General features: G+C 29.1%; 7 protein-coding genes across 7 annotated transcripts; 2 read left to right on the top strand and 5 right to left on the bottom strand.

The window, feature by feature from the left end:
* Nucleotides 1–879: 879 nt before the first annotated feature.
* Nucleotides 880–9222, top strand: cubi_02760 (uncharacterized protein; the record flags this gene model as incomplete). The annotated part of the gene is made up of 1 exon (XM_029019771.1): nt 880–9222. The coding sequence occupies one exon, from the start codon at nt 880–882 to the stop codon at nt 9220–9222; it is 8343 nt and encodes a 2780-aa protein (XP_028875178.1).
* A 310-nt stretch (nt 9223–9532) lies between these two features.
* On the bottom strand, nt 9533–10312 carry cubi_02761 (uncharacterized protein; the record flags this gene model as incomplete). The annotated part of the gene is made up of 1 exon (XM_029019772.1): nt 9533–10312. The coding sequence occupies one exon, from the start codon at nt 10310–10312 to the stop codon at nt 9533–9535; it is 780 nt and encodes a 259-aa protein (XP_028875179.1).
* Nucleotides 10313–10741: 429 nt separating this feature from the next.
* cubi_02762 (EIF-3A like translation initiation factor) lies at nt 10742–12490 on the bottom strand (the record flags this gene model as incomplete). Its single annotated transcript, XM_029019773.1, has 1 exon — nt 10742–12490. The coding sequence occupies one exon, from the start codon at nt 12488–12490 to the stop codon at nt 10742–10744; it is 1749 nt and encodes a 582-aa protein (XP_028875180.1).
* Nucleotides 12491–13295: 805 nt separating this feature from the next.
* cubi_02763 (uncharacterized protein) lies at nt 13296–15461 on the top strand (the record flags this gene model as incomplete). The annotated part of the gene is made up of 1 exon (XM_029019774.1): nt 13296–15461. One exon carries the CDS (start codon nt 13296–13298, stop codon nt 15459–15461), a length of 2166 nt encoding a protein of 721 aa, XP_028875181.1.
* Nucleotides 15462–15629: 168 nt separating this feature from the next.
* cubi_02764 (uncharacterized protein) lies at nt 15630–17177 on the bottom strand (the record flags this gene model as incomplete). Its single annotated transcript, XM_029019775.1, has 1 exon — nt 15630–17177. The coding sequence occupies one exon, from the start codon at nt 17175–17177 to the stop codon at nt 15630–15632; it is 1548 nt and encodes a 515-aa protein (XP_028875182.1).
* Nucleotides 17178–17604: 427 nt separating this feature from the next.
* Nucleotides 17605–19002, bottom strand: cubi_02765 (phosphoglycerate kinase 1; the record flags this gene model as incomplete). The annotated part of the gene is made up of 2 exons (XM_029019776.1): nt 17605–18819; nt 18958–19002. The coding sequence occupies 2 exons, from the start codon at nt 19000–19002 to the stop codon at nt 17605–17607; spliced, it is 1260 nt and encodes a 419-aa protein (XP_028875183.1).
* Nucleotides 19003–19791: 789 nt separating this feature from the next.
* cubi_02766 (acetyltransferase) lies at nt 19792–22959 on the bottom strand (the record flags this gene model as incomplete). Its single annotated transcript, XM_029019777.1, has 1 exon — nt 19792–22959. One exon carries the CDS (start codon nt 22957–22959, stop codon nt 19792–19794), a length of 3168 nt encoding a protein of 1055 aa, XP_028875184.1.
* Nucleotides 22960–23190: the final 231 nt, after the last annotated feature.

A 23190-nucleotide genomic window follows, 5' to 3' on the forward strand; every position in this document is an offset into this window, starting at 1 on the left:
GTTTGGGAGGTTTTAATTCTTATATTTTATTATTCACAGAGAATAAAATTGAATAATAATTCCAATTCTTTCAAAATTTATAAAAAAAATATATAAGAATTAAAGATTAATTACTACTTAATTTTTTTACTCAACATATAATATGCATTAAAACATATATATACACGGACATCTATTATTTTTAAGAGTAAAACTAACATTCTGGTTATATTCATTACTAATCTACTTCTTTTACCATTCAATTATTAATACACATATAATTTCATATGAATATTTGTAAATTATTCAAATAAATATGTTAACATCCAAAATTTAACTTGGAATATTAAATCTCATGTAATAGTAAGGTGAAATTTTACAGCTGAAATAATTAATACTATGGAAAGTTCATTCTGTAAAGCATTCATGTGGTTAATATATAATAAATATTAATTATATTCCTAAGCAAATTATAATGATTAAAAAAATTCACACTGATAAAGATAGTAGCAAAGCTAGTATAATGAAGAAGGGTTTGAAATAAATGGAATAATACAAATATATTAAAGAGAAAATGAATCTAATAATATTCATATTTGTAAAGCAAAGAATTTTTAAGAGAGAAAAAAGGTAATGAAATAATAATTTTGTTGATTAAATTTAATACCGGTAATTAATTTAAATGCAACCGCGCGCCAAAAGGGGTATCGAAATTATTAAAATGTCAATAAAAAACTAGAAAATAGATTATATTTTTCTTTTTAATATTTTTTTTAATAAAACAGGGAAGAAGCTTAGGCAGGTAATAAAGACAACATCTTTTGTGAGTTTTTTATCCGAAATCTGAATTTTATGAGTAATTATTAGAAGAAAATAATAAAAGGTGAGAAGAATAATAGAATGTCTACTGAGTTACAGAAACAAATAAATTCTCAGTTAAGAAACAATGAGCTGGCGTTTTTATCCCAAAGAGCTTTAAAGGTGAATAGAAGCAAGAAGGAAAGGATTTCTTTTCTTTTTGACACTAAAACAGAGTTTTATGCAAGAAAGGGAGTTACAGCTGAAAATAGAATTCCAATTTATGAAGATCTTGGCCGTTTAAGATACCTTGGAGAACAAGGTCTTTCGGAATTAGAATCTCTAAATCCGAGAATTTCTCATGAAGCTTTTAATGAATTTTTTGAGAATACTGATATCTCTTCAATTCAAATGTTGACAGCACAAGAAGCTGGAGAAAGGCTGGAAAAATTAAAAAGATTTGTAGATTTTTTGGTACCTTATTTCTTATTGGATTCTACAAAGATCTGTATAGAGTATTTAATTCAAGCCTATGATATCAATGTTTTATTAGGGGAATATCTTTTTTACTCTTTTCTACCATATCATGATATGGCTGAATTTTGTCAGTTAATTAAAACTTTGGATATACCAGAAAGCAGTGAAATTAAAGGGTTAGTTGATTCAATTAAGGCTACAGGTACTGTGATCACTTCCAGAAGTCATCTTTCATCTATTTTACTTAGAAATTCAGTTCTTTTTAAGAATATTATAGTTTTTTGGGAAAAAAGATTGGAGATTTTTCATTTAACAAAAAATATAGCTTTAACAAACCTTATAACTTGGTTAATTATTGAGATTATTGAAGATTTATCCAGATCTAAAGATTTAAAAAATTTACATGTATTTCTTGAAAATATTATTGAAATTATAATATTTGGTACCTGTTTAAAAGGATCTCAATATGAAGATTTAAGATCTACAGGATATTGTATTCTATATAAACTAGCAACTCCTCTTCTTAATCTTTCAAATGAAATTCAAATTAGAATTATTGAGGAACTTTTTAAATCTATTTCAAAAAATCATATAAATTCATCAAATTACCTTCCAGAAACTATTATATTAATGAATCATATTTTGACTCAGCTTGGAACTTTATCACATCTTGAATATTTAGATCATGAAATATCTCAATTTATACTTGAAAAACAAATTGTTTTTATTAATACCTTTAAACAATTATCAAATTGGGATGGTGAATTTCTACAAATCCTTACCTTAATTACTAAATCTATTATTAATTTTGGGATAATCCAAGATCAAAGATTTTCTAAATCATGTATTAATTTTATTGAAAGTATTTTAAATATTTTAGGAGATACATCTTCTTTCTTATTAATGGATGGAAGACAATCTAAAATGGTTAAAGTTATTATTCTAACCTTAATAGATTTATATTCTCAAGATCAAATCCAAAATACATATTTTGTGGATATCATTCAAATTATCCATTCAAATTATCCTTCAGAGTTACTTTCTGCTCTCAATTTCTCATTGAGTGTATCCTCATCTCCAAACTCACAATTATTTGAACTTAAAGAAAAGGCTCAAATGTTTTTGGATATTGTTCTCAAAGAAGAAGGCTCAGATCTAAAATCTAAAGAAGGACAAAATTCTCGTATGTTTTTAACTTTATTAAATAGTCAAGATCCATCTGTTTTAAATTCTTGTTTGGATATGATTACCAATTTAATCCAAAAATCTTCAAAGAATTTTAAAGAAATGACTCATTTTGAAAAAAGGATATTTGACTTATCATTGAAACATTTTCTTGGTTCTTTTAATAATGATAATAACCAAAATGACTTTAATGAGAAATCTGCTTTACAAATTTTAAGGCAAACTCAAACAATAAAAATTTCTCATCTTTTAGATCTTGAAAATTCCCCGTCTCAAGATCAAGGTCATTGTGATCACCAATACCAATGGAGGATTACTCTAATTTTTAAGAGTTTTCTTAGATATTTTAGATCTAAAATTACAACTGGATATCCTACTCTTTTTGACTTTTTTTCAAAAGAAGTTTCATTTGGTTTAAATTTCAAAGATAAAAATGGTAACTTTGGTATTGAAAATATGATCATGGAATCTATATTTTCACATATATTTGGTCAAGATTTTGAGAAAAAGTTTATGGATTTATTCACAAGTATTTCTTTAATTTTTGAGAATGTTGACTCTGAATTAAAAAATAAAATGAATGATTTGGATCTAATTCTTTTGGAAAACTCTGATATTCTTATTTCTCTATTCACATTAATTTCTCATGAAGATCTTTCTTTTTCTCATGATCTAAAAAAAATTTCATCTAGGTTAATTTCCTTAATATATAATCATGATCAGATTCATGTCTACTTTAAACAAATTTTTATGAAACCAAATCTAAATTATTTGGAACTTTCTTTAATTTTATTATCTTTAAAAAAACTTAACTCAGATCTTAAATCCAGTTACCTATTACCTAATCTTTCTTTCTTAGAATTTGGAATAAATTTAAATAATGATCAACAAATTATTAATTTATTGGAATCCTTATATTACAAATTGTACTATTATATTAACTCATTATTCAAATCTAAGGATGATAAAAAAACAACAAACAATTTGGTTGGTACTTATGTTTTAACTATTTTGAGATCTATTTTCCATCTTGTTTCTTCTAGAGAAAATAACATATTTGATTCTAAATTATTGAACATTACTTTGGTAGATACTTTAGATATTGGAATCCTTTCAATAAATCATTTGGGGTTACCTATATTTCAAATTCTTAATAATTGTTTTGACCCTGATTATAAAATAAGAAATAAAAAGATCTCAAACTTGGTGACTAATCTTTCAAGAAATTTATTTAATATTTTGTCCCAAAATGACTTCTACTTTGATATCACAAATTTTGAATATGATTTATATAATTCACCATTTTATGGAAAGAATGTTTATTCTGAGACATTAATAAGTCATAGTTACTCTTTTCTTGAAATAGTTATTTCAAAATTACCAATTTCACAAGATTCGAAAAATAATACTTTTTCTGTCTCAAACTTACTCAAGATCTTATATAGTACTTTATCTTATGCAGTAATACCAGCTTTCTTAGGTCAAAGATCTATGTCTATAAAAATGGCATCTTTTAGACTTTGTAAAGCAATTAAAGATACATTACAACTAGTTAATATAGAAAAAGTATTTAAAGGTATTAATCTCAAATTTTCAGATATTTTATTAGATTATGATCATTCTAATGATACCGGTATTCAATTCAATTATCAAGAAAACAACTTAAGATCATGTTATTTAAATAAATTAGGTCCAAAAATTAATAATGTTTTGGAAATTATTGATATATTATTAAATCATCAATCTGAAATAATTGTTGAAAATAGAAATCAGAATTTATTGGAAATTATTTTTAGAGACAATAGATCTAATAATGTATCCGGTACCTTATTATTATTAAATTTGGTTATGATATTTGAATTAATTTTTGATCAAGAAATTGAAGATATTAAGGTGAATTTAAATCTTTTGTCTAATTACATAAGAGAAAATCTTATTTATGGAAATATTTATTCTGATTATCATGAAATATTAATAGAAATTGCTCAAAGTTTCTTAGTTAAAAGTGATATTGATCATAAAGATAAACATTCAAATTCTACAGAAATTATTGGATTATCTTTTTTAAAGCAAGGCATAGAAAATTTACTTAATTATATAGACAATAAAGAAAATATTGAAACAAGAAACAATTTAATTTTGGGATATTTGAATAAGATTCAAAGATTTGAGAATGATTTCCAATATTTAGATTTGATTAAGGAGAATAAACTAGCTAGACAAACTTTCATTGAGATATTATTAATAGTTTTAGATGACAAGATTACAAGAAATTTAAGAAATGATGACAAATTTGTTTCTTTTATAGTTGGAATTATTTCCCAAATTGTATATTATTCTCCAGAAAATATTAAAAAGATATCTTTATCTCAATATATTAAAGAAAAATCATTGGAAAAATTAGATCTTTTAATTATTGGGTTATTAAAATATTGTATTTTAAAAGATAATTATAAGGGATTAAATACTAAAATTCAATTAGAGACAGATTTGGGTATTGGATTAAATGAACAAATAATATTAGAATGGATTTATTGTGATTTAAATTTAGTTTCATTAGAAATTTTAAATATAAGAGAAAAAGAATTGTCTCAAGATCAAAAAATAGAATATAACTTTAACAAAGATTTGGTTAGCCAAACTTTAAGATATTTGGAAATAAATAGAAATAGATTAAAGAATTTTAATGAAGAAATGGATATTGATATTTTAATTAAGATTGAGTTTTACTTAATTAGAATATTAGAATTTGGAATTAAATTTAGAAGTACTCAATTTAAGGATTTAGAGAATATTTTGGATTACTTTGAGATTAAAGAAAAAAGTAATGACAAAAATGTGATATCAAAGTTTATGTTAAATCCTATGATAGTATCTTCAATCACAAGTATGTTTTCAAATATTCAAATAAAACCTAAGAATAAGGATACAACAGATCATTCTAAATCATACTTTAAAATCTGTAAGGTATTATTTTCTATATATATGAATTTGGTAAAAAATACAAAAGGAGGTATCGATAAGAAAAATTTTGCAGTAAAGTCAACATTTTATTCTCTTAGTCTATTTATTGATTATAGTTTACAAAATTCTATATATTTTGATCATTATAGTAAAGAAAGGATCAAGGGTATCTTATTCAAAATCTTAATAAGTGAACAAATTAAGGAAATTGTTGAAACAAATAGGTTTAATCAAATAAATGAGTTACTTTGTTTTATGGAAAAATTACATAATGAAGTAATTTATAAAGAAAAAAAACAAAGATTTAAAAAGAGTCAAGGAATATTCATGATTATTAAATATTATTTAAGTATGAAACAAAATTCTGAATATACTGATCTTGATATATTAATTAAACATCTTTTAAAGAATAAGCTGTTTGATACAAGAATTAATGTATATAGGGATTTACTTGTTAATGTTGAAAATGAAATGGAGATCTTAATGAAATTTGAAGATCATGATCAAAATGATCATGGATTTGAGACCAAAAAAGTCATTTTAGAGAATCTTATATTAATGACAAAAACTATTATTTATTTCTTGAATAAAACTTTATTAAATACTGAAATAAAATCAAATGAAATTCAAGATTTACTTGAATTATTTGACCGTTTGATTTTAATTAAAACTTTAATGAATAAAAGAATTCTTAAAAAATTGGGTACCGTTTTAAAAGGTAACGAGACAGATCTTGAAATTAATGAAAAACTCAAATCAAGGATTGATAAATTAGAAAAGGAATATTTATTAACTTCATTTGAATTAGATAGAAATGGAGACAATGTAATAGATAATAATAATACTGATGATTATTATATTAATGATAATAAGGGTATCCAAAAAGAGATTGATCAATTAATTCAAAGTATAATAGAGGATGATAATATGAAGAAATATTTGATAGTTAATTGGGATTTATCCAAAGATCCAAGTTTTCAAGTTATTAAAAGTTTAAGAAGAAGGTTTTATAATATATTATTGAATAATAAAATGGATTGTTTGGGTATTATTTTAAAAGAATGTTTGGATAAGAATATTAAAGTTTCTGATTTAGGATCTTATTCAATTAATAAGCATGATAAAAAAAGTCCCATAATTTTTAATACAATAGAATACTTTTTAGATATAATTGTTTCTAATAAAGATCCAAAATATTTAATCAATTATAAAATGAAAGAAAAAGATCTTGAAATGTTAGATGAAAGAATGGAAACGGGATCAGATTCTGATATTGGATCTAAATATGGATCTGAGTTTGAAAATGAAAAGGAAGATTTGAAATCTAAATTGAAGCTTTGGATAAAGAATTGGTATATTATAGATTTAATTTTAAAAGTTTTTGTATTACAAGGAGAAGAAAAATATCAAGATAAATTCAGTAAATTAATATTTTCGAGAATAATTCATTTCTATAAGAATCATGAAAATATTCAGGATGGATATGGATTAATATTTAAGATCCCATTAATTCAAAATTTCTTATTAGAAAAGATCTTAACATTAGAAAAGATAGAGGCTGTTTCTATTTTAGGTGAAATCCAGACAATTCTTGAAGATACAATACGAACTATTAAATTTTTAAATAATAATGCAAATATGAATAATATTAATATAATAGAAAAAGATATTTTAAATGATAGAAAAGTAAAATCTATATTAATTTCTATGATAACTTCAAGTTATAGAGGCCTTGATAAGAATCAAAATGAGGATTCTGTGACACAAAAAGCTTTATTACTACCTTATTTGGCTTTATTAAGTACTTTATTAAATTCAAATTTAGGTTCAGTGATGATGAATGCTGAAATTAGAAAAGAAATCTTGGTAAATGTATTATTACATGATCAGATGGTATCATATTATGATCTTTCTGAACTAACTAATCTTTTAAAGAGTGAAAGATCAAAAAAGCTTAAATTTAATTCAAAAAGAGAAAAGAATAAAGAAGACAAATCTTTTGAGTATCTTGAGGATTTATCTATAAGTAAGCAAAAAAATGACAATAATACCTTTAAATTGAGATTCTATTTGGGAGAATTAGACAAGAAGATAAGATCTTCATCTCAGATGATAGGATACACCTTTGAAAGTTATATAATAAGAATTCTTATAATTTACTGTAGCTTAACAAGTTCACCAACATCTCATTCTTATGATGAGGATTTTATTGGAGGATATAGTCAAATACTTAAAGAAATTTCATCAGAATTATTTTCAAAATTGAATTTTAATGAGAATATAGGTACCAGTAATATATTAATTGGACAAGAAATTGATATATATTATTCTAAATTGGCTATTTTGGTTTTGATTGTTTCATTTTCCATTAATTTCATCGATGCTGATAAGCTATTAACAGAAAAGTCATTTATTGAAAGATTTTCTCAATTTTATCTTTTACTTGTGAATTTACTAATCATCAATTTCTCAAAGTTACATTCAATTAAGGAGACAGATCTAAAAATAGTTGAAAATAATTCTCAAGATTCTGAAATTAGAAATAATCAAGAAAAGTTATCTGGTAGAAAAAGAACTGAAGAAGAGAAAGATAATAATGATAAGTATTATATAAAGAATGAAAAAGGTGGAAAAGAGTCTCTTTATTGTTTTATTTCAAGTATTTTTGGGAAAGATGTATTATTATCTCATGCTTTTGTAAATCCAAACTGGTTTGGTTTGGATGTTAAAGATCTTAAAAAACTATCAAATTCATTATTGAATAATTCTAACTCAAATATTAAGATCTGGAGATTAGAATCAAGTATTTCTACTTTACTATCAGTATTTGTTTTAAAACTAAATGCAAAGAAACTTAGAGAGTTAATCTTATTAATAAAGAGACTTATTCATAGAAATGGAGAAAGCTTCCTTTCCAAGGTAAGCTCAATGACAAAGAAATCTGGAGATTCAAAGACAGGAAATAATTCTGATAAACAAGCAATTAGGGATCTTTATGGAGAGATTTCTGCTTCAGAAAGTTCAAATTTAGTCAAAGATATATACTCTTGCAGAATTTGGATTTTAATTTTACTAGCAGTATTTGAATCAACAGGAGAATATGGTGTATTCTGCCTCATAGATGACATAGCATTGGATGTCAAGTCAATATGTGATTTGACTCAAATGAATGCTTTAACGTGTGTTCAGAATATTACGATTTCACAATACAGAAATATCCAGAGTCCAAGTAAAAGATCTCCAAGTCATCAACAGATTGCTAATTTAAGTCATTTAGATAATGACTTTGGTTGGTATTGGTACCATTTAGGTATATATAATTTAATCTTAATAAAAATGATTTACTTTTATTTATCAGGACAAAAGGAAGAATCAAAGGATGTACCAAGCTCAATAGAGGATTATTTGGTGAATCCAATAATCACAAATTTGGATATGTTTGCTTTATTTGATCCAAATTCTACCAGAAGTTTATCTGGGTGTGGGAAACAATGGGATCTTATTCTTGGAGATATTTGGATTCATTCTATTAGATGCTTTAGAAATAATGATTTAATTTTAGCTGGAATAATCAGATTATTGATAAATAAATTAAGGAATGGAAACGAGCAAGTGAGAATGTTTTCAGCAGAGATCCTGCTTAAGATTTGGAAAGATGAAATTTGTTCCATTTCTATTTTGTCTCATTTATCTGACATTCTTCCAACTATTAAAGAACTTTTGAGCGACCATTCTGAGGAAATGATTAACATTGCTAAGTCAATAATCAAAAATATTGAGGAAAGAACAGGAGAGGATATTTCCAAACAGCTTTATTAATCAACAATTTATGAAAAGAAAAAAAAGATATAGAAACCATATGCATGCATGCATGCATGCATGCATACCGTTCATAAGTAATTTTATATAAACATAAAATTCAGATTTCATAATCATTTATTTCTGTTTCTGTTATTTTTTTTTTTCTTTTTATTTTCTTCTCTCGCCAATTAAATCAAATTTTGGAGAATCAAGGAAAATAAGTAAATGTAATTGTAACTTTTTACATGCTTAAAAAATATGAAATAAATTATATTTTGTATGTAAAATAGAGCTGAGACGATGAATAGCCATATTAAGAGTTTCAGAATTAATTGGCTCGTTCTACTGCCTTTATAACTTCCTTGGCATTTTCTGACCATTTTCTAAATGTCTCAATAGCATCAGCAATAAAGCTACTAGAAGTCTCATCTGCTTCCTTTAGTTGTTTGTCAACTTGTGAGATTTGGTTCTGTAGCTCAGAAAATTCTTTAGTAAGTTGATCAAGATTTGTTCTAAGCTTTGAGCTAAGTTCAAAAAGGAATTTCTCTTCCTCTGTAATAATAAGTGATTTGGCTTTTTCAACAACCGGAATAAGTCTGTCAACCATCAGACATTCCTCCTTATCTTTTTGAGTATGTATTCTAGCAAGATCAGCAGCTGATAGCTTATATACTTCTTGTCCAAGCTCTTCAACTAGAGCTAATCTCTCATCCACTATATCTAACTTGTACTGAATTTTGAATTTGTCAGAATTAATACGAAAAATTTCAATCAGCCTAATTTTGAGTTCGTGTAAATAGCATTTATATTTGCTCATTAAATCCATATAAACTTCATTTGGAAGATCCCCAAATGGCCGAATTATTTCAGTCAATGAGGGGATACTTGAAACCACACCAATCAATTTTTTCTCGTTCTTTCTGTTATCACTTTCATTGTCCTTTACTCTCCACTTAGTTCCCCATTCTAACTCAATGTCTTTGCCAACAACCCCTTTACTTTCTCCGGCCAACTGGACTCTATTAGCATCCCTATTTTCGTCAACCAATAAACCTTTGGTCTTTCCAATCCACTGGTTGAGGATTTGGTGGTATCTTGAAGTTCTCATGTTTTCTCACATTAATGTTCAATTTGGCGCAAAGAATCAGAATCTAAATAGACCAGTTAATACTATATTACTAAACTCCAACCAGAAGCTCCTGCTCTTTTCTTATACTTGAGTTACTAACTTTTTCTATAAAAAAACAAAGCTTCTAAATGGAAACACAAAAAAAGAGCAAAATTTCTTACTATTAAAATACTCTGGTAAGTTTACTGTCCTTATCCACTGTATTCTCTAATACCTCCACCCTTTAATAAAAAAATTAAAATGCTCTCTAAAAATTATACTTATGGGGGCTTTCTGTAAAACCCGCCCTTTGGCATACCAGTTCCCCACATTGCATGCATATGGGCGGCATTTAAATCAGGTGCAATGAATAGCTATAATAATGTAAAGTGGTGTTAGAATATAGAAAAAAAATAATCCGAATTTTAATTACTTTTTGGGTTTCTGTTTTTGTTTATGGTGGTGATTGCTTTGTCTTGAAGATGCTGCAGCAGAAGCGGAAGCCTCAAGTGTTGGGAGCCCAGGGATGAGATACTCATTTTTGGGTTTCTGTTGAACATTAACGACAGTGGGAACATGATTGGAGTCTCTTGCAGCTCTCATTCTCTCAGCAAACCCACTACTTGCCCATTTGGGCCTATATATTTGCTTTTCTGGTTGTGGTTTAGAGTTAAACTCTCTACCAGGAGAAACTGATCTGAATTTCACTGAGTGTCTATAACTGGTAGTTTTTGGTGACCAATAAGCTGAATGAAGAGTATCAAAGTTGACTCTTCTAAGTAGGTCACCATTGTATCTAAAGATACGGACGGCATTATCTACTCTAAGTCTGGGCGATGTTGTTGAGGCTAAGAGGAATCTGCCACAAACTGACCATTCGAGAGTGATACAACAAGAAGCATTGGTCTGGCCAATAAGCTTCTGTTTCTCGATATCCCAAATGTCAAGATCTCCTGCAAGATTACCAAATCCTCCATAAGCAAACCATTTTCCAGAAGGGTTCCATCTAATGGTGTTTCTTCTAGATTTCCCAAAACTAACCTTAGGTGAGCCATCAATCCCACTATTTAAAGTTAACTCTGGGGGTATTATTCCCTTGCATAATAGAAAATCATTGGATGTTGGAGACCAGGCTACATCATTCACTGGGCCTTCTTCAGGAGGAACAACGACCTGATGTCTTAGACTCAGCTTTTCTGAGGGCTTAAAGCCAACATTTCCATTATCAAGCTCTGCATTTCCTCCCTTGTTTCCTTTCCAGGCGCTATTTGCGACTACAGTTTTAGAATTTTGTATTCTAATTAGATGAAGACTAGAAGATCCAAAGTAAGATTTCCCCAAAGTCTCACCTTCAATTTGAGCAAACACTAAAGCACTATCTCCTGAGCTATTCCAGGAAACCTGGCATGTCTGAGCTTCTTTTACACAAATTTGTCCTATAGAACTAAGATTAATTTCATTTTCATTACCCATCTCAGCGTGGTATACAAACACGTCCATGTTTTGGGCTGATTGTGGAGTTAGTACCGTAAAGTTCAAGGCACTGTTTTTAACTCCCTCTTCTTTAGAAGGATTTTGATTAATTTCGTTGGAAACTGACAACTGAATACTTTTTGAGAAATTTAAAGTTCCAATAGGATTTTCCAGATTCTCAGTATCGCCTTTGAATATTGAGACACTGGTATCCTGGACTTTAAATACAAAGATCTCATTATTACTCCATCTATATGGAGGCCAAGTACTTAATACCTTTGCACTGTTAGTTTTAAAAGGAAAGGAAAATAGTAAACTTACATTTTCCCTTTCCTTAAGTTTGTAAACTCGTAGATTATTTTCATTTTTTCCTTGTTCAAAGACTGTTAGTACTAATAAATAACTTCCTAATGGGGAATATTGCAATTTTCTAACTGGAAAATCACTCTCTATATTAATTTCCCTATTAGGTTCACCTTCCCTTGTTACTATTAACACTACAGAATTCTTAGAATCTTTGGGAACAAAGCAGTATCCTTTCCCTTGAGGTTCCTGTGCATAAATCTCAACACCCTCCAAAAATGGACTTGGATTGTTAACAATTAATTCTTCTGAAGCTACTTCTTTTGTCATTCCCTTAAGTCTAAATACTCCTCCCCTTCCCAAACATACTATCTCGTCGTCATATTCCACCATTTCCGACATCTCGTTATTCTAATTACAGTAAATTTTCTTTTATATACAATCAAAATCAATAATAGAAGGTCCTTCTATAACTAAGACTAAAATTTCTCACCTCCTTTTCTTTTAACTTTAAATTATTCCCTTATATTCTCCCACTCTGGAACTTTAGTGATCTAGTAGGTCCCCTATACTAGGTAATCCAAGTCCTAAATCGCAGATTATTCTTATATTATCTGTATTTTTCCAGCTTTTTCTTTCGGGGATTCCTTTTCTTATTCTCCTCTAACCTTTTTCCCTTTTTTTTTACTATTTTACTACTACTTATTGATTTTTTGATTAGACGTGGGCCCGGTGTCTCCAGTGTAATTAATTAATTTATAAGTGGGAAGAAAAAAGCAGAGCAAAAAAAAAGAATACCGAGGATTAAATAGTGTAAAAATAATCAAAATAGTAAAAGATAATAGAATTAGGAGTAACTAACGGAGAGATATCAGTAGGGTTTGTGATCCAGAGTTTGGATTTGCTCTTAATGTTTCATGTTCACTACTTTTACTTATTCCATTCTTTCAATCATTAAATATATATAAGAAACCTGGATGTTATTATTTGAAAGTTAAAGCAATTTATTTCTCAACTTTTTTATTTTTATTTGTTGCTAAAATACTTTTATAACCATTATCAATAATAAATAGATCTGGATCTTAAGTTGGTTAGAGTAACTGTCAATCTAGTATAAATATTCATATCCAAACCCATTTGTCTATATAAATAAGCTCACTATTTAGTAAGTATTGAAGTTATTTGATTTAAAATATAATCTGGAGAAATGAATCAAAGTTCCCATACAGGAAGAGGGTCTGATTACTCAGACAATCGGATTATGAATCAAAATATTCACGGTAGGGGGAACAGTAACGGGGGTTATTACAATAAATCCGGTACCCATAATATGGTATTTCAAGATCTGAGTGGTAACCACACGGGATATCATGAGATTCAGCAACATAATCACAGTTCCGTTCCAATAATGGTAGAAGACCATGAAGTGTTAGGAGGATCTTCTCAAAGAATGGATAATTTGGGAGGTGGTACGCAAAATAATAGTAATACAGGAAGTTTGACTGGAAGCCAATCTTCTATTGGAAGCCAGAGCTACCAAAGCCAAAATCTAAATTCTACTTCTCTTACAAACTCAAATTCAAGCTCTAATCTGAACTTGATCATGGGTTCTAATCCTGGGCAAAATCAAAGTCAGAATTCAAATATTCATTTTCCTCTGAATTCCATTCATCCTCCAAATCCTCATCATTATAGTTATCAAAATTTGAATGGCTCAGTTCCGCACCAAAGCCCGTCTCAATTTCAACATCAAGGTAATCTAAGACAGCAAATTCCTCAAAATTTATACCAACGACAAGTACACCACTCTGCTCAGTCCCAGCCTTCCTCTCGGCCTCAAAGTGTGCCCCCATCTCCTTCTCCATCTCCTCCATCGTCTCCAGCACTCCAGGCCTGCCAAATCAATGGATACCCTTCCCAAGGTGCGTATTCTCAAAGTTCACAACTCTTGCATCCTTCACCTTCCCCATCTCCCCACTATTCTCAATCTTCTCAAAACTCCCAGACTTATCAACTTACTCAACCATCTCAGACATTTCAGGTTTCCCAACCTTCCCAGATTACCCAACTATCTCAAATGACCCAACCATCACAGATTTCTCAATTGTCTCAGATTGCCCAGCCGTCTCAGCCATCCCAACCTTCTCAGATTACTCAACCTTCTCAGTTTTCCCAACCTCAGTTTTCACAGCCTTCTCAACCATCCCAACCTTCCCAGATTACTCAGCCTTCTCAACCATCCCAACCTTCTCAGATTACCCAACCTTCTCAGATTACCCAACCTTCTCAGCTATCTCAACAAAGTTATTTGGCTCCTTTAAACCCCGTAAAGAATTACAACATCCCCATAGAAAAAGTGGTATGGGACTATTTACACTTTTTATACAGACAAAATATGGGAGTTTTGGGGTATTTAACACCTTATATAGATGACTCATTTAATATTGGTAAATTTCATTGTATGGTAACTGAGTTTTGTAAGAGACAGAGAATTTCAAAGGATGCATTGGTAATTCATTCAAAGAACTGGTTTAAGGATTACTTAGACCAAAAGGAGGCTAAGAACGTGGATTTTACTTTGGAAGAAGAAATAAAGAGGTACATAACACTTAAGATTAAACATTATGAGAATTTGGGATTTCAGTTGGAATTTAAAAAGATATCAAAGTTTTATTGCAAATTAGTGCCTTTTATGATCAAAAGTCTTTGGAGAAGATTAGAGAACGCAAGCTTTCAAAGAGTTGACTGGTCCTCCAGACAGTTTTTGGGCAGTGAGATAGACCCCAAATTTTGTAATTACGATATGATAAACAGGGTTATGAAACTTAACAGCAGCAGTTCTGATGGATCTAATAAAGATAATACAGAAATAACTGGAGTTAAATTAACAAAGTCTCAGGATTATGATCAGGAAACAATGTCCAACGAAAGATATGAAGGAGCTGATTATATGATGGATCCTAGCTCAGATCCTGTTACCAGGAAGAATCACGAAACTGTAATGTATAAAGGAATTATAGAGGATGATCTTGACCACACAAATCGACTTGAACACTCCCAAAACCACAGTCACAATGATCTTCAGATTAAAGATGGAAAAGATCCAGACGAATATGATGAGCAGACCAGAGAAATGGTAATTGTTTCCAGAACTCAGAAATGGCTTTTAAGAAACGTAAAGCTTGAGGACTTTAAACACTTAATTAAAATGGATCAAATTAAAATGGAAAATGCTCTAAGAAACAGTGCATCATATAAGTCCAGATCCAAGTCTAAACCAAGATCATCTGATTCTGTATTTTCAGTTAGGCTACCTAAGAAGACTCAGAACGCTATTTTAGATTACATTAACTTATGCCAATATAAAATGTAATTAAATTCCATCAATAAAATTTCCGATGCATTGCAGAAGACAATATATATCTGCATGCATGTCTGCATGTCTGCATGTCTGCATGTCTGCATGCATGCAGACATATTTATATACAATTTAGATACTAACCATAGAAAAATATTAAATTCAATTTTTATAAATTCACTATCATCTTAGTAAATCATTAATTACTTGTTTATTTACATGTAGATAGAAAAATAAGCTAGAAATGTTTAATGAGGAGATAGTTAACGTTAATATTAGATAAATCTTTGATAATCTTGAGACAAAAATAAGTAAGAATAACTTGCATATATCGATAATCAGATCATGTGAAAGTACCTTCCATAAAAAAAAAGTAGATATATTAAATTCGTGTGTTTCCTTGTGTTTATTTAAAATATAAAGATGGTTTAAAATGTTTTCTAGGGAAAACAAATCTAGGTAAAATGCTAGATCTGCAAGCTGGAGAATCTTAAATGGTTTTATTTTCGCCTGGCTCTGTTGATCCTGTGAACTCAATTTTGTAAGATTTTTTCTTAACAATCTAACGCCATTGGGATAAAAGTAGGAAGCTAGTCCTTGTGAAAAAAAAGTCTGAGAAAACTTGCAAAGTATAAAGCTGTCCTGATATTCAATTGGAAAGTTTGGAAGTGGATATGGCATAGAAGAGGCGGAGGATGAAGAAGAAGAAGAGGAAGATGAAGAAGAGGAAGAAGAAGACAAAAAACCTGGAGGAACAGGTTTTGACAAATCATGACACCTTTTTTGATTATTTCCAGTATCATAGTAAGCATTTATACTTTGATCGATATTATTATCTTGTTCCTGAGATTTTGTTGAGTGGAATGATGATGAAGATGAAGGAGAAACTCTGGAAATATTAGGATTCATATCTCGGTACCCAACGTAACCCTGGTCAAAAGAAATATCTTTTTTAGTTTTTGAATTGTACGAAGAAGAAGAAGAAGAAGAAGAAGAAGAAGAAAGCAGACTTTGAGGCTTAAGAGCTGAAGTTTGTGTAGGATTCTGGAAATTAGTGATCCAAATGATACTAGAGCTAATGTTTCCAACAGCTAAGAAAGATCTAATCTGGATAATAACGAGGCTAAAGCGAACCAAAAAGAATAAAAATGCTTGGGAAAGTTGCAAATAATGTGAAGATAAGTAGCTGAAAATAATAGCATCCACTATTTCACGAAATCTACTTAGGATACCCATGATAATACACCAAAAATTGGAGATTTCTCCTAATCGGTACCTTTCATATTGGCTGGAAAGATTATTTTGAAAGAATAAGAATTTACATAAATATTGTTCTTTACTGTAAACAAAAAATGAATATATTATTCCAATTACATAAACTATTAAATAAAAAATCCATGTATTATTTAGAAATATATTTGAACTTATTAAAAAGGTATCATATTTGTTGTAATCCAAAATGTTTTCTGAGTGTCTTTGTATTATTTGAATAAACAGAAAAATTAATATGTTAAAAGAATATTTATAAAAGAGAATTTCCCCTACTTTGTCAACTATTTCCAAATAATAACTAAGTCCAATTTTCATTTTTGGAATTGAAGTCCAATTCTGTAAATTTATGTTTGGGTCTTCATTCAATTCTGAGATAATAATCTCATCTAATATGGCAGAGAAATTTATTTCATGGTTTCTTTCTGAGTCAGTCCAAAATTCTTGAAAATGATTAATCATGGTTATGCTAGCCAAGAAGCTAGCTTATTTGTCTTTGATCTCACTTTCTATTCCACAGTTTTTTCACTGATTTATTTATTTTCACCTCCCTTTAGTTAATATGTATAGTGAATACCCATATTCCTGTTTATATCCAGCTTCTTCAATATATTTGTAATTGTTTTTTCAACTTAATTCAAAAATAATAATTGATTATGAGTACTTATATTATTATTAATTCATTATTTTACTTTACTTTTCCTAATTTCCCTTAATAATTATTTTCGCCCCCCAACCTGAAAATGATCAGCACACAGCCCCCCATAAATTAGAGTAATTTAAAAAAAAAATGCATGCATGAGATCCAAATTAAAAGTTTTACAGAAAAAATGCTTTGAAAAAAAAAATAACAATTTTCTAAAAATTTATTTTTCTCTAAAGAAATACTCTAAGATTTCGATGACAATGAAGTAACACCAGGAAGTAATTTTCCTTCGAGTAATTCTAATGAAGCTCCACCTCCAGTGGAAACATGAGATACTTTATTGGCTGATCCACATTTCTCAATCAAAGATGCCGTATCACCTCCACCAACAATTGTGATAGAACCTGACTCAGTTGCTGCAACAAGTGCTTCAACCATGGAACGAGATCCTTTTGAAAATTTCTCCATCTCAAATACACCCGGAGGACCATTTGCTACGATAGTCTTTGAGGAGAGAATAAATTCCTTGAAAGAGTTAGAAGATTCTGGTCCAATATCAAGACCCATCCAATCTTCTGGAATGCCTTCAGTATCTTTAATGATTCTAGCATTTGCATCGGCAGAAAAACTATCTGCTATAACAAAATCACTAGGTAATAAAATTTGAACATTTCTTTCCTTAGCAATATCCATAATCTCCTTAACAATTTTGGCTCCTTCTTCATCAAAGAGAGATTTACCAATCTGCATATTATCCAAAACCTTTTTGAAAGTGAATGCCATTCCACCTCCAATAATCATTCTGTCCACTTTTAAAAGTAGATTCTTAATCAACTGAATTTTATCAGCAACCTTTGCTCCTCCCATAATTGCCAAAAATGGTCTAATAGGAGATTCTAATGCCTTACTGAAATACTCTAACTCTTTCTTTAATAATAAGCCAGCAACCTTTGGAGTTAAATCTACACCAACCATTGAACTATGTGCTCTATGTGCAGTTCCAAAGGCATCATTAACATATATATCACCTAATAAACTCAAGGACTTCCTGAAACTCTCAATTTCCTCGGAACTTGCTTTCACCTTTTCCCCATTCTCGTTGACTCCCTTCCCCTCCTCTGCTAAATGAAATCTCAAGTTTTCAAGTAAAATAACAGTTCCCTTTGGTGGGTCCTTGCATATCTCCTCTGTCTCTTTACCTACACAATCCTTTGCAAAAATGACTGATCTACCCAACAATTCTTCTAAAATTGGAACTATTACATTCAAGGTATAATTCATCTTCCTTTGTCCATCCGGCCTACCCAAGTGAGAAGCCAAAACTACGCTTTTAGCTCCACTGTCCAAAGCATACTTAATGGTTGGAATACTTGCAATTATTCTAGTTTTGTCAGTAACTTGTCCATTCTTTACTGGTACGTTCATATCCACTCTAATGAAAACTCTCTTATCTTTCAACTAAAATCGTTAAGAAAATGAAAATAATTAGTATTAGTTCAATATATAATTAAGAAATATTTGCATTTATCACAGTGATAAATATTTTTTTAAGCAACAGAAAGTTACTAATCTCATGCTTTCAAACAATTAACTTACCTCTGATGCAACATCAGTTATATTCAGCTTCTTTGAAAGATCCATTATTTTCAGTGATTATACAAATTCAAAACACAAACTTTGAAAAAAAATTCCCAAAATGAATTAATATAAATTTTAAAAAAAATGTTTCTCTATTCTTTTTATTATTAGCAATGAGAAAATCCAACTAATATTGCAGTGTACGCGGATTTTACATGCATACACCACTGTGGGGAACACGTGTACTTTAATCGCACATGTGGGGAGAACCTTTTACTAAAATTCGAGCATAAAAGGCTTTTTCTAATTTTCTCTCCTCTTGCTCAATTTACAATTTCTAACTCCTTTCTTTCCTAATTCCATATTTTCTCAAAAAGAAACACAATAAAGAAGTAGAGAAAAACAATTCAAGTCTATATAAAACCATCAAACTATTGCGACAGTTTTTAATTAAGTAGTTTTGGCGGGAAATCCACGTCATTATATATTTGATAAATGAAAAAGCAATTTAAAATTATAAAAACAGACAGGGTAGGATTAGAATGGCACTAGTTTGTTGAACTGAGTAAGTTTGAAAAGTTTAGCTTTTTTCTCAAAAAAGCTAAACTTTGTAATTACACTTATTTAGTATGGTATATAGTGCGAAAATAACAATTTTAATATAAAAGACGGCACTAGAACCCACATTAAAACAAGATTTGAAATTTGATGTGGTACTTGAGTTTCGTACAGATTGAAATATTTAAAATTTAATTCGAATAGATATTAAAATATTTAGAGTCGTTTTACTCGATCTGTCTATATATCTGTTTACTATTGTTTCTCCAATTGTCTATGTGTAAGTTCTGAGTATTAGATGGATAAAGCAAGTATAGGCAAATTTGAGATATCCACAGTTTCTTTAGAAATCTGGTCTTTTAAATGTTTAACTTGTAATATTAGTTTGAGATTTTGGCCTTCTTGATTGTTGGTGTTAATAAATCTTCTTGTGTAAATGTCATAAGTATTCATAATCTTGTTGAGTAATTTCGATTTAGAGAAACAAGAGTGTTTCTCAATGAAGAAATTTGATGGATTCAAATTCAGAGATTCAGTGTCAGAGTTAGTGGACTTAAGGGACCTAATTACAAGCAATTTTACCAAATCAACAATTTTTTGGTTAAATATTCCAGAGAATTTGTTCAAATCTATATCTGAGTTGTCAAGATAAGTCTCGATATTTTTAAATGATCCATTAATTGTTGAGATCTTGACCAAATTACAAAGACTTTCAATGTCAGTGATATTATTAATATTCAGAGATGAAATGTAATCCTGGAAATAAGTATTTATATTATCAATATTTAAATTCTCATTATTAGTAAATTTCTGAAATTGTTTAAAAATGATATTTACTATATTAATTCCGTATTCCTTAGAAACATCATTAAAACCATTTCTTAAGTATTTTAGCATATTAGTGTAAAAATGAACCAGCAAAACAGGAAAAATACCAATTTGATTTTCTTTAATATAAGACTTCTCGAGTATATATACTCTGTAAATTGATTGGCTGCAAACCAAAATGCAAGTTTCCAGAGATAATTTCCCAAGGATCTTTTGTGAGCAGTAATAGTGAATATATATTGGAGTAAAACTTTTTGTATGGAATATACAGTCTTTTCTGTAATTCTGAATAATCTCATGTGACTTACTCCAACATCTTTCATTGTCCTTAATAAATTCAATAGTTTCCTTTAAGCTTTCACTTCCATCATTACTTTTGTTTTTTCCTTTTTGTTTATCCTTTTCATAGTAACTTTGTTTTAATTCTAATTTACCATTTATTATCATTGAAATATTAATCCAAAGCCTTCTCCAAAACATGATACTTATTTCTCGATAGTTTGTATTGCAAAACAACTTATCCTGCATATTAATAAAATCCAGGTACCTACATAGTGTCATTTTTCTTAAACAATACAAATGATAATCATACTGATCAGTTTTCATAATTTCCATTGAGTCCATTAATCTTAAATAATGATCAAATATCATCACATAGCTATTATCACTAGAATCCAGTAACTCTCGATTCTTAAGAGCCCTTTTTTCATACCATATCATCTGCAAATTCTTAATTTCTGTCTCGTTTGATGGCATAATTTCATTTTCTTTGGATTTAGATTGTTCATTTATACGTATCACAAATTTTTTTAATAATTCTTTAGCCTTATCAAAATTTCCACTTTCCAAACAAGCACAAATAGTACGAGTATTTAAATACCTATCATTTATGTCAATCAATCTTGCATGATCAATCATCTCCATTGCTTCTTCAAACCTATAAAGATGTTTTAAGAGTTTTCGTTTAATGTAAAATCCATCAGGCCTTGTTTCATCTAGTTTTAAAGCCTTTTCAATATAATTCAATCCTTCCAAAGAAAAGCCCATGCAATCCAAATGTTGGGAATATATATAATACAATGTAATCAGTTCGTTCTTTCCAAATTGAGCTTTCTCATATAAACTTTCAGATTCACTAACAATCTTATTTAATTCTGTATGAATTAAGCTTTTCTTTTTACCATCCATTTTAATTAGGTAACCTATTAGAGACTTTAACCCAGTAATCCTGCTCCCAAGCTTATTTTTTAAGTAATCTCTGAATTTTCTTAAAAATTCTTCTCCTTTTGAAAATGCCATATCTAACCTTAAAATAGTGTCACTAGCTGGGAACTGAGACTTTTTTTCTTCGAAAAACCTTTCAATTTTTCTTAGAGAATTTTGATATTCTACCATTTTTTCAGCCAATTCGTTATCATCATAAATTATAAACTCCAAAACTTCATTATTTATATTACTTGAGGGCTTATAACCATAAGAATTATCAATTTTTTCTGAACTTAGTTTTTTGTTCTTTAAGTACTCATTCCTTCCAACTGTATCATTAGTCAGTATAGGATAGTACATTATACCTGAGGTACCTCTATTATGAAAAAAGCTGGATCTTATACCACAAATTGGAATAACTGGCTCATTTTCAAATACAGTGTTTTCATCTTCCTTATCCTGTATTTCAAATGTTTTTATGAGCTGATTTGGTAAATTTGGAGGAGGTAATATCACATTTTTTAAAGATTGATCTGTAATCATACACCCAAATAAAGGGAAATCATCGTCTGGATAAAGCTCTAAAAGATGGTTAAAACATTCAGAACACTCTTTTGTATAGTTTTTATTGCATTTAAGTAAAAGATTCCCCATAATAGTGTAGTAGTCAGTCTTATCAAGAATAAATTCCTTATTTGATCTTAAAAAATTATAAGCTTGTTGATACTTTTTCCCATCCAACAATACTTTTAAAAAGTATAAAAGTAACTCCGATCTTTGAAATGGTTCTAAAAAAGAGAATAAAATCCCATAATTTTCTCCATCTAAAATAGCCTTTTTTGAACAAATATTGCCATCTTCTGAAGAACCAAATTGATCAATAGATACTAAACAATTAATTGTAGAATTAATATACCCACAAAAATGATTCCCTAATGCAGAGGCTATCCAATTTGTTCTAATGTCAGGGCGAATCCTTTTAATCTCATTTCTTATATCTCTAAATCCTTGGTGATTTCGTATTTGAATAAAGCATGTAGCCAAATCTCTCAAAACTACCAAATCCTCCTTGTCAAATTTTAATGCAGTTTTAAAACACTTTATTGCTTCATTGTAATCAAAGTCACCCTTGTATAATGTACCAAGACAATGCCAACTCATTGGGTTTCTCATATTTTGTTTGATTGCTTCTTTAGCACACTCATAAGCTTCCTTGTGTTTCTCGTCTTTATTATCTGGATGCATTGCACCTAATATAAAAGCCTTCATTGACAGCAAATCTCCCTGTTTGGGATATTTTTTCAGCATTGCCTCAGTAAGCTTCAGTGATCGTTTATATATTCTTTGATCATAAAGCTGAACAATATTCTTAAACTGTTGTTGATCTCTTGTAGTAAGATTAACAAGGCTTGGAATCTCTTTACTCATTTTTGTTTCTTCTATTCTTCTTTCTTTTTCACAAAACTACAGTTAATTAAATTTCCAATTTTGCCAGTTAAATTGAAATGTAATTAAATTACTTATACCTACAAATTGTTTCTGAACCTGCAAATAGTGATTTTCCTATCAAAATATGACATAACAAGTCCCCAAAAATAGAGTTAATCAGAATAACAATATTAATTTTTTCAATTGCTCTTCAAATTTTAACTCTTTTAT

The sequence above is a fragment of the Cryptosporidium ubiquitum genome (assembly GCF_001865345.1).
Source record: "Cryptosporidium ubiquitum isolate 39726 chromosome Unknown contig_1, whole genome shotgun sequence".
In the NCBI taxonomy this organism is placed as follows: domain Eukaryota; phylum Apicomplexa; class Conoidasida; order Eucoccidiorida; family Cryptosporidiidae; genus Cryptosporidium; species Cryptosporidium ubiquitum.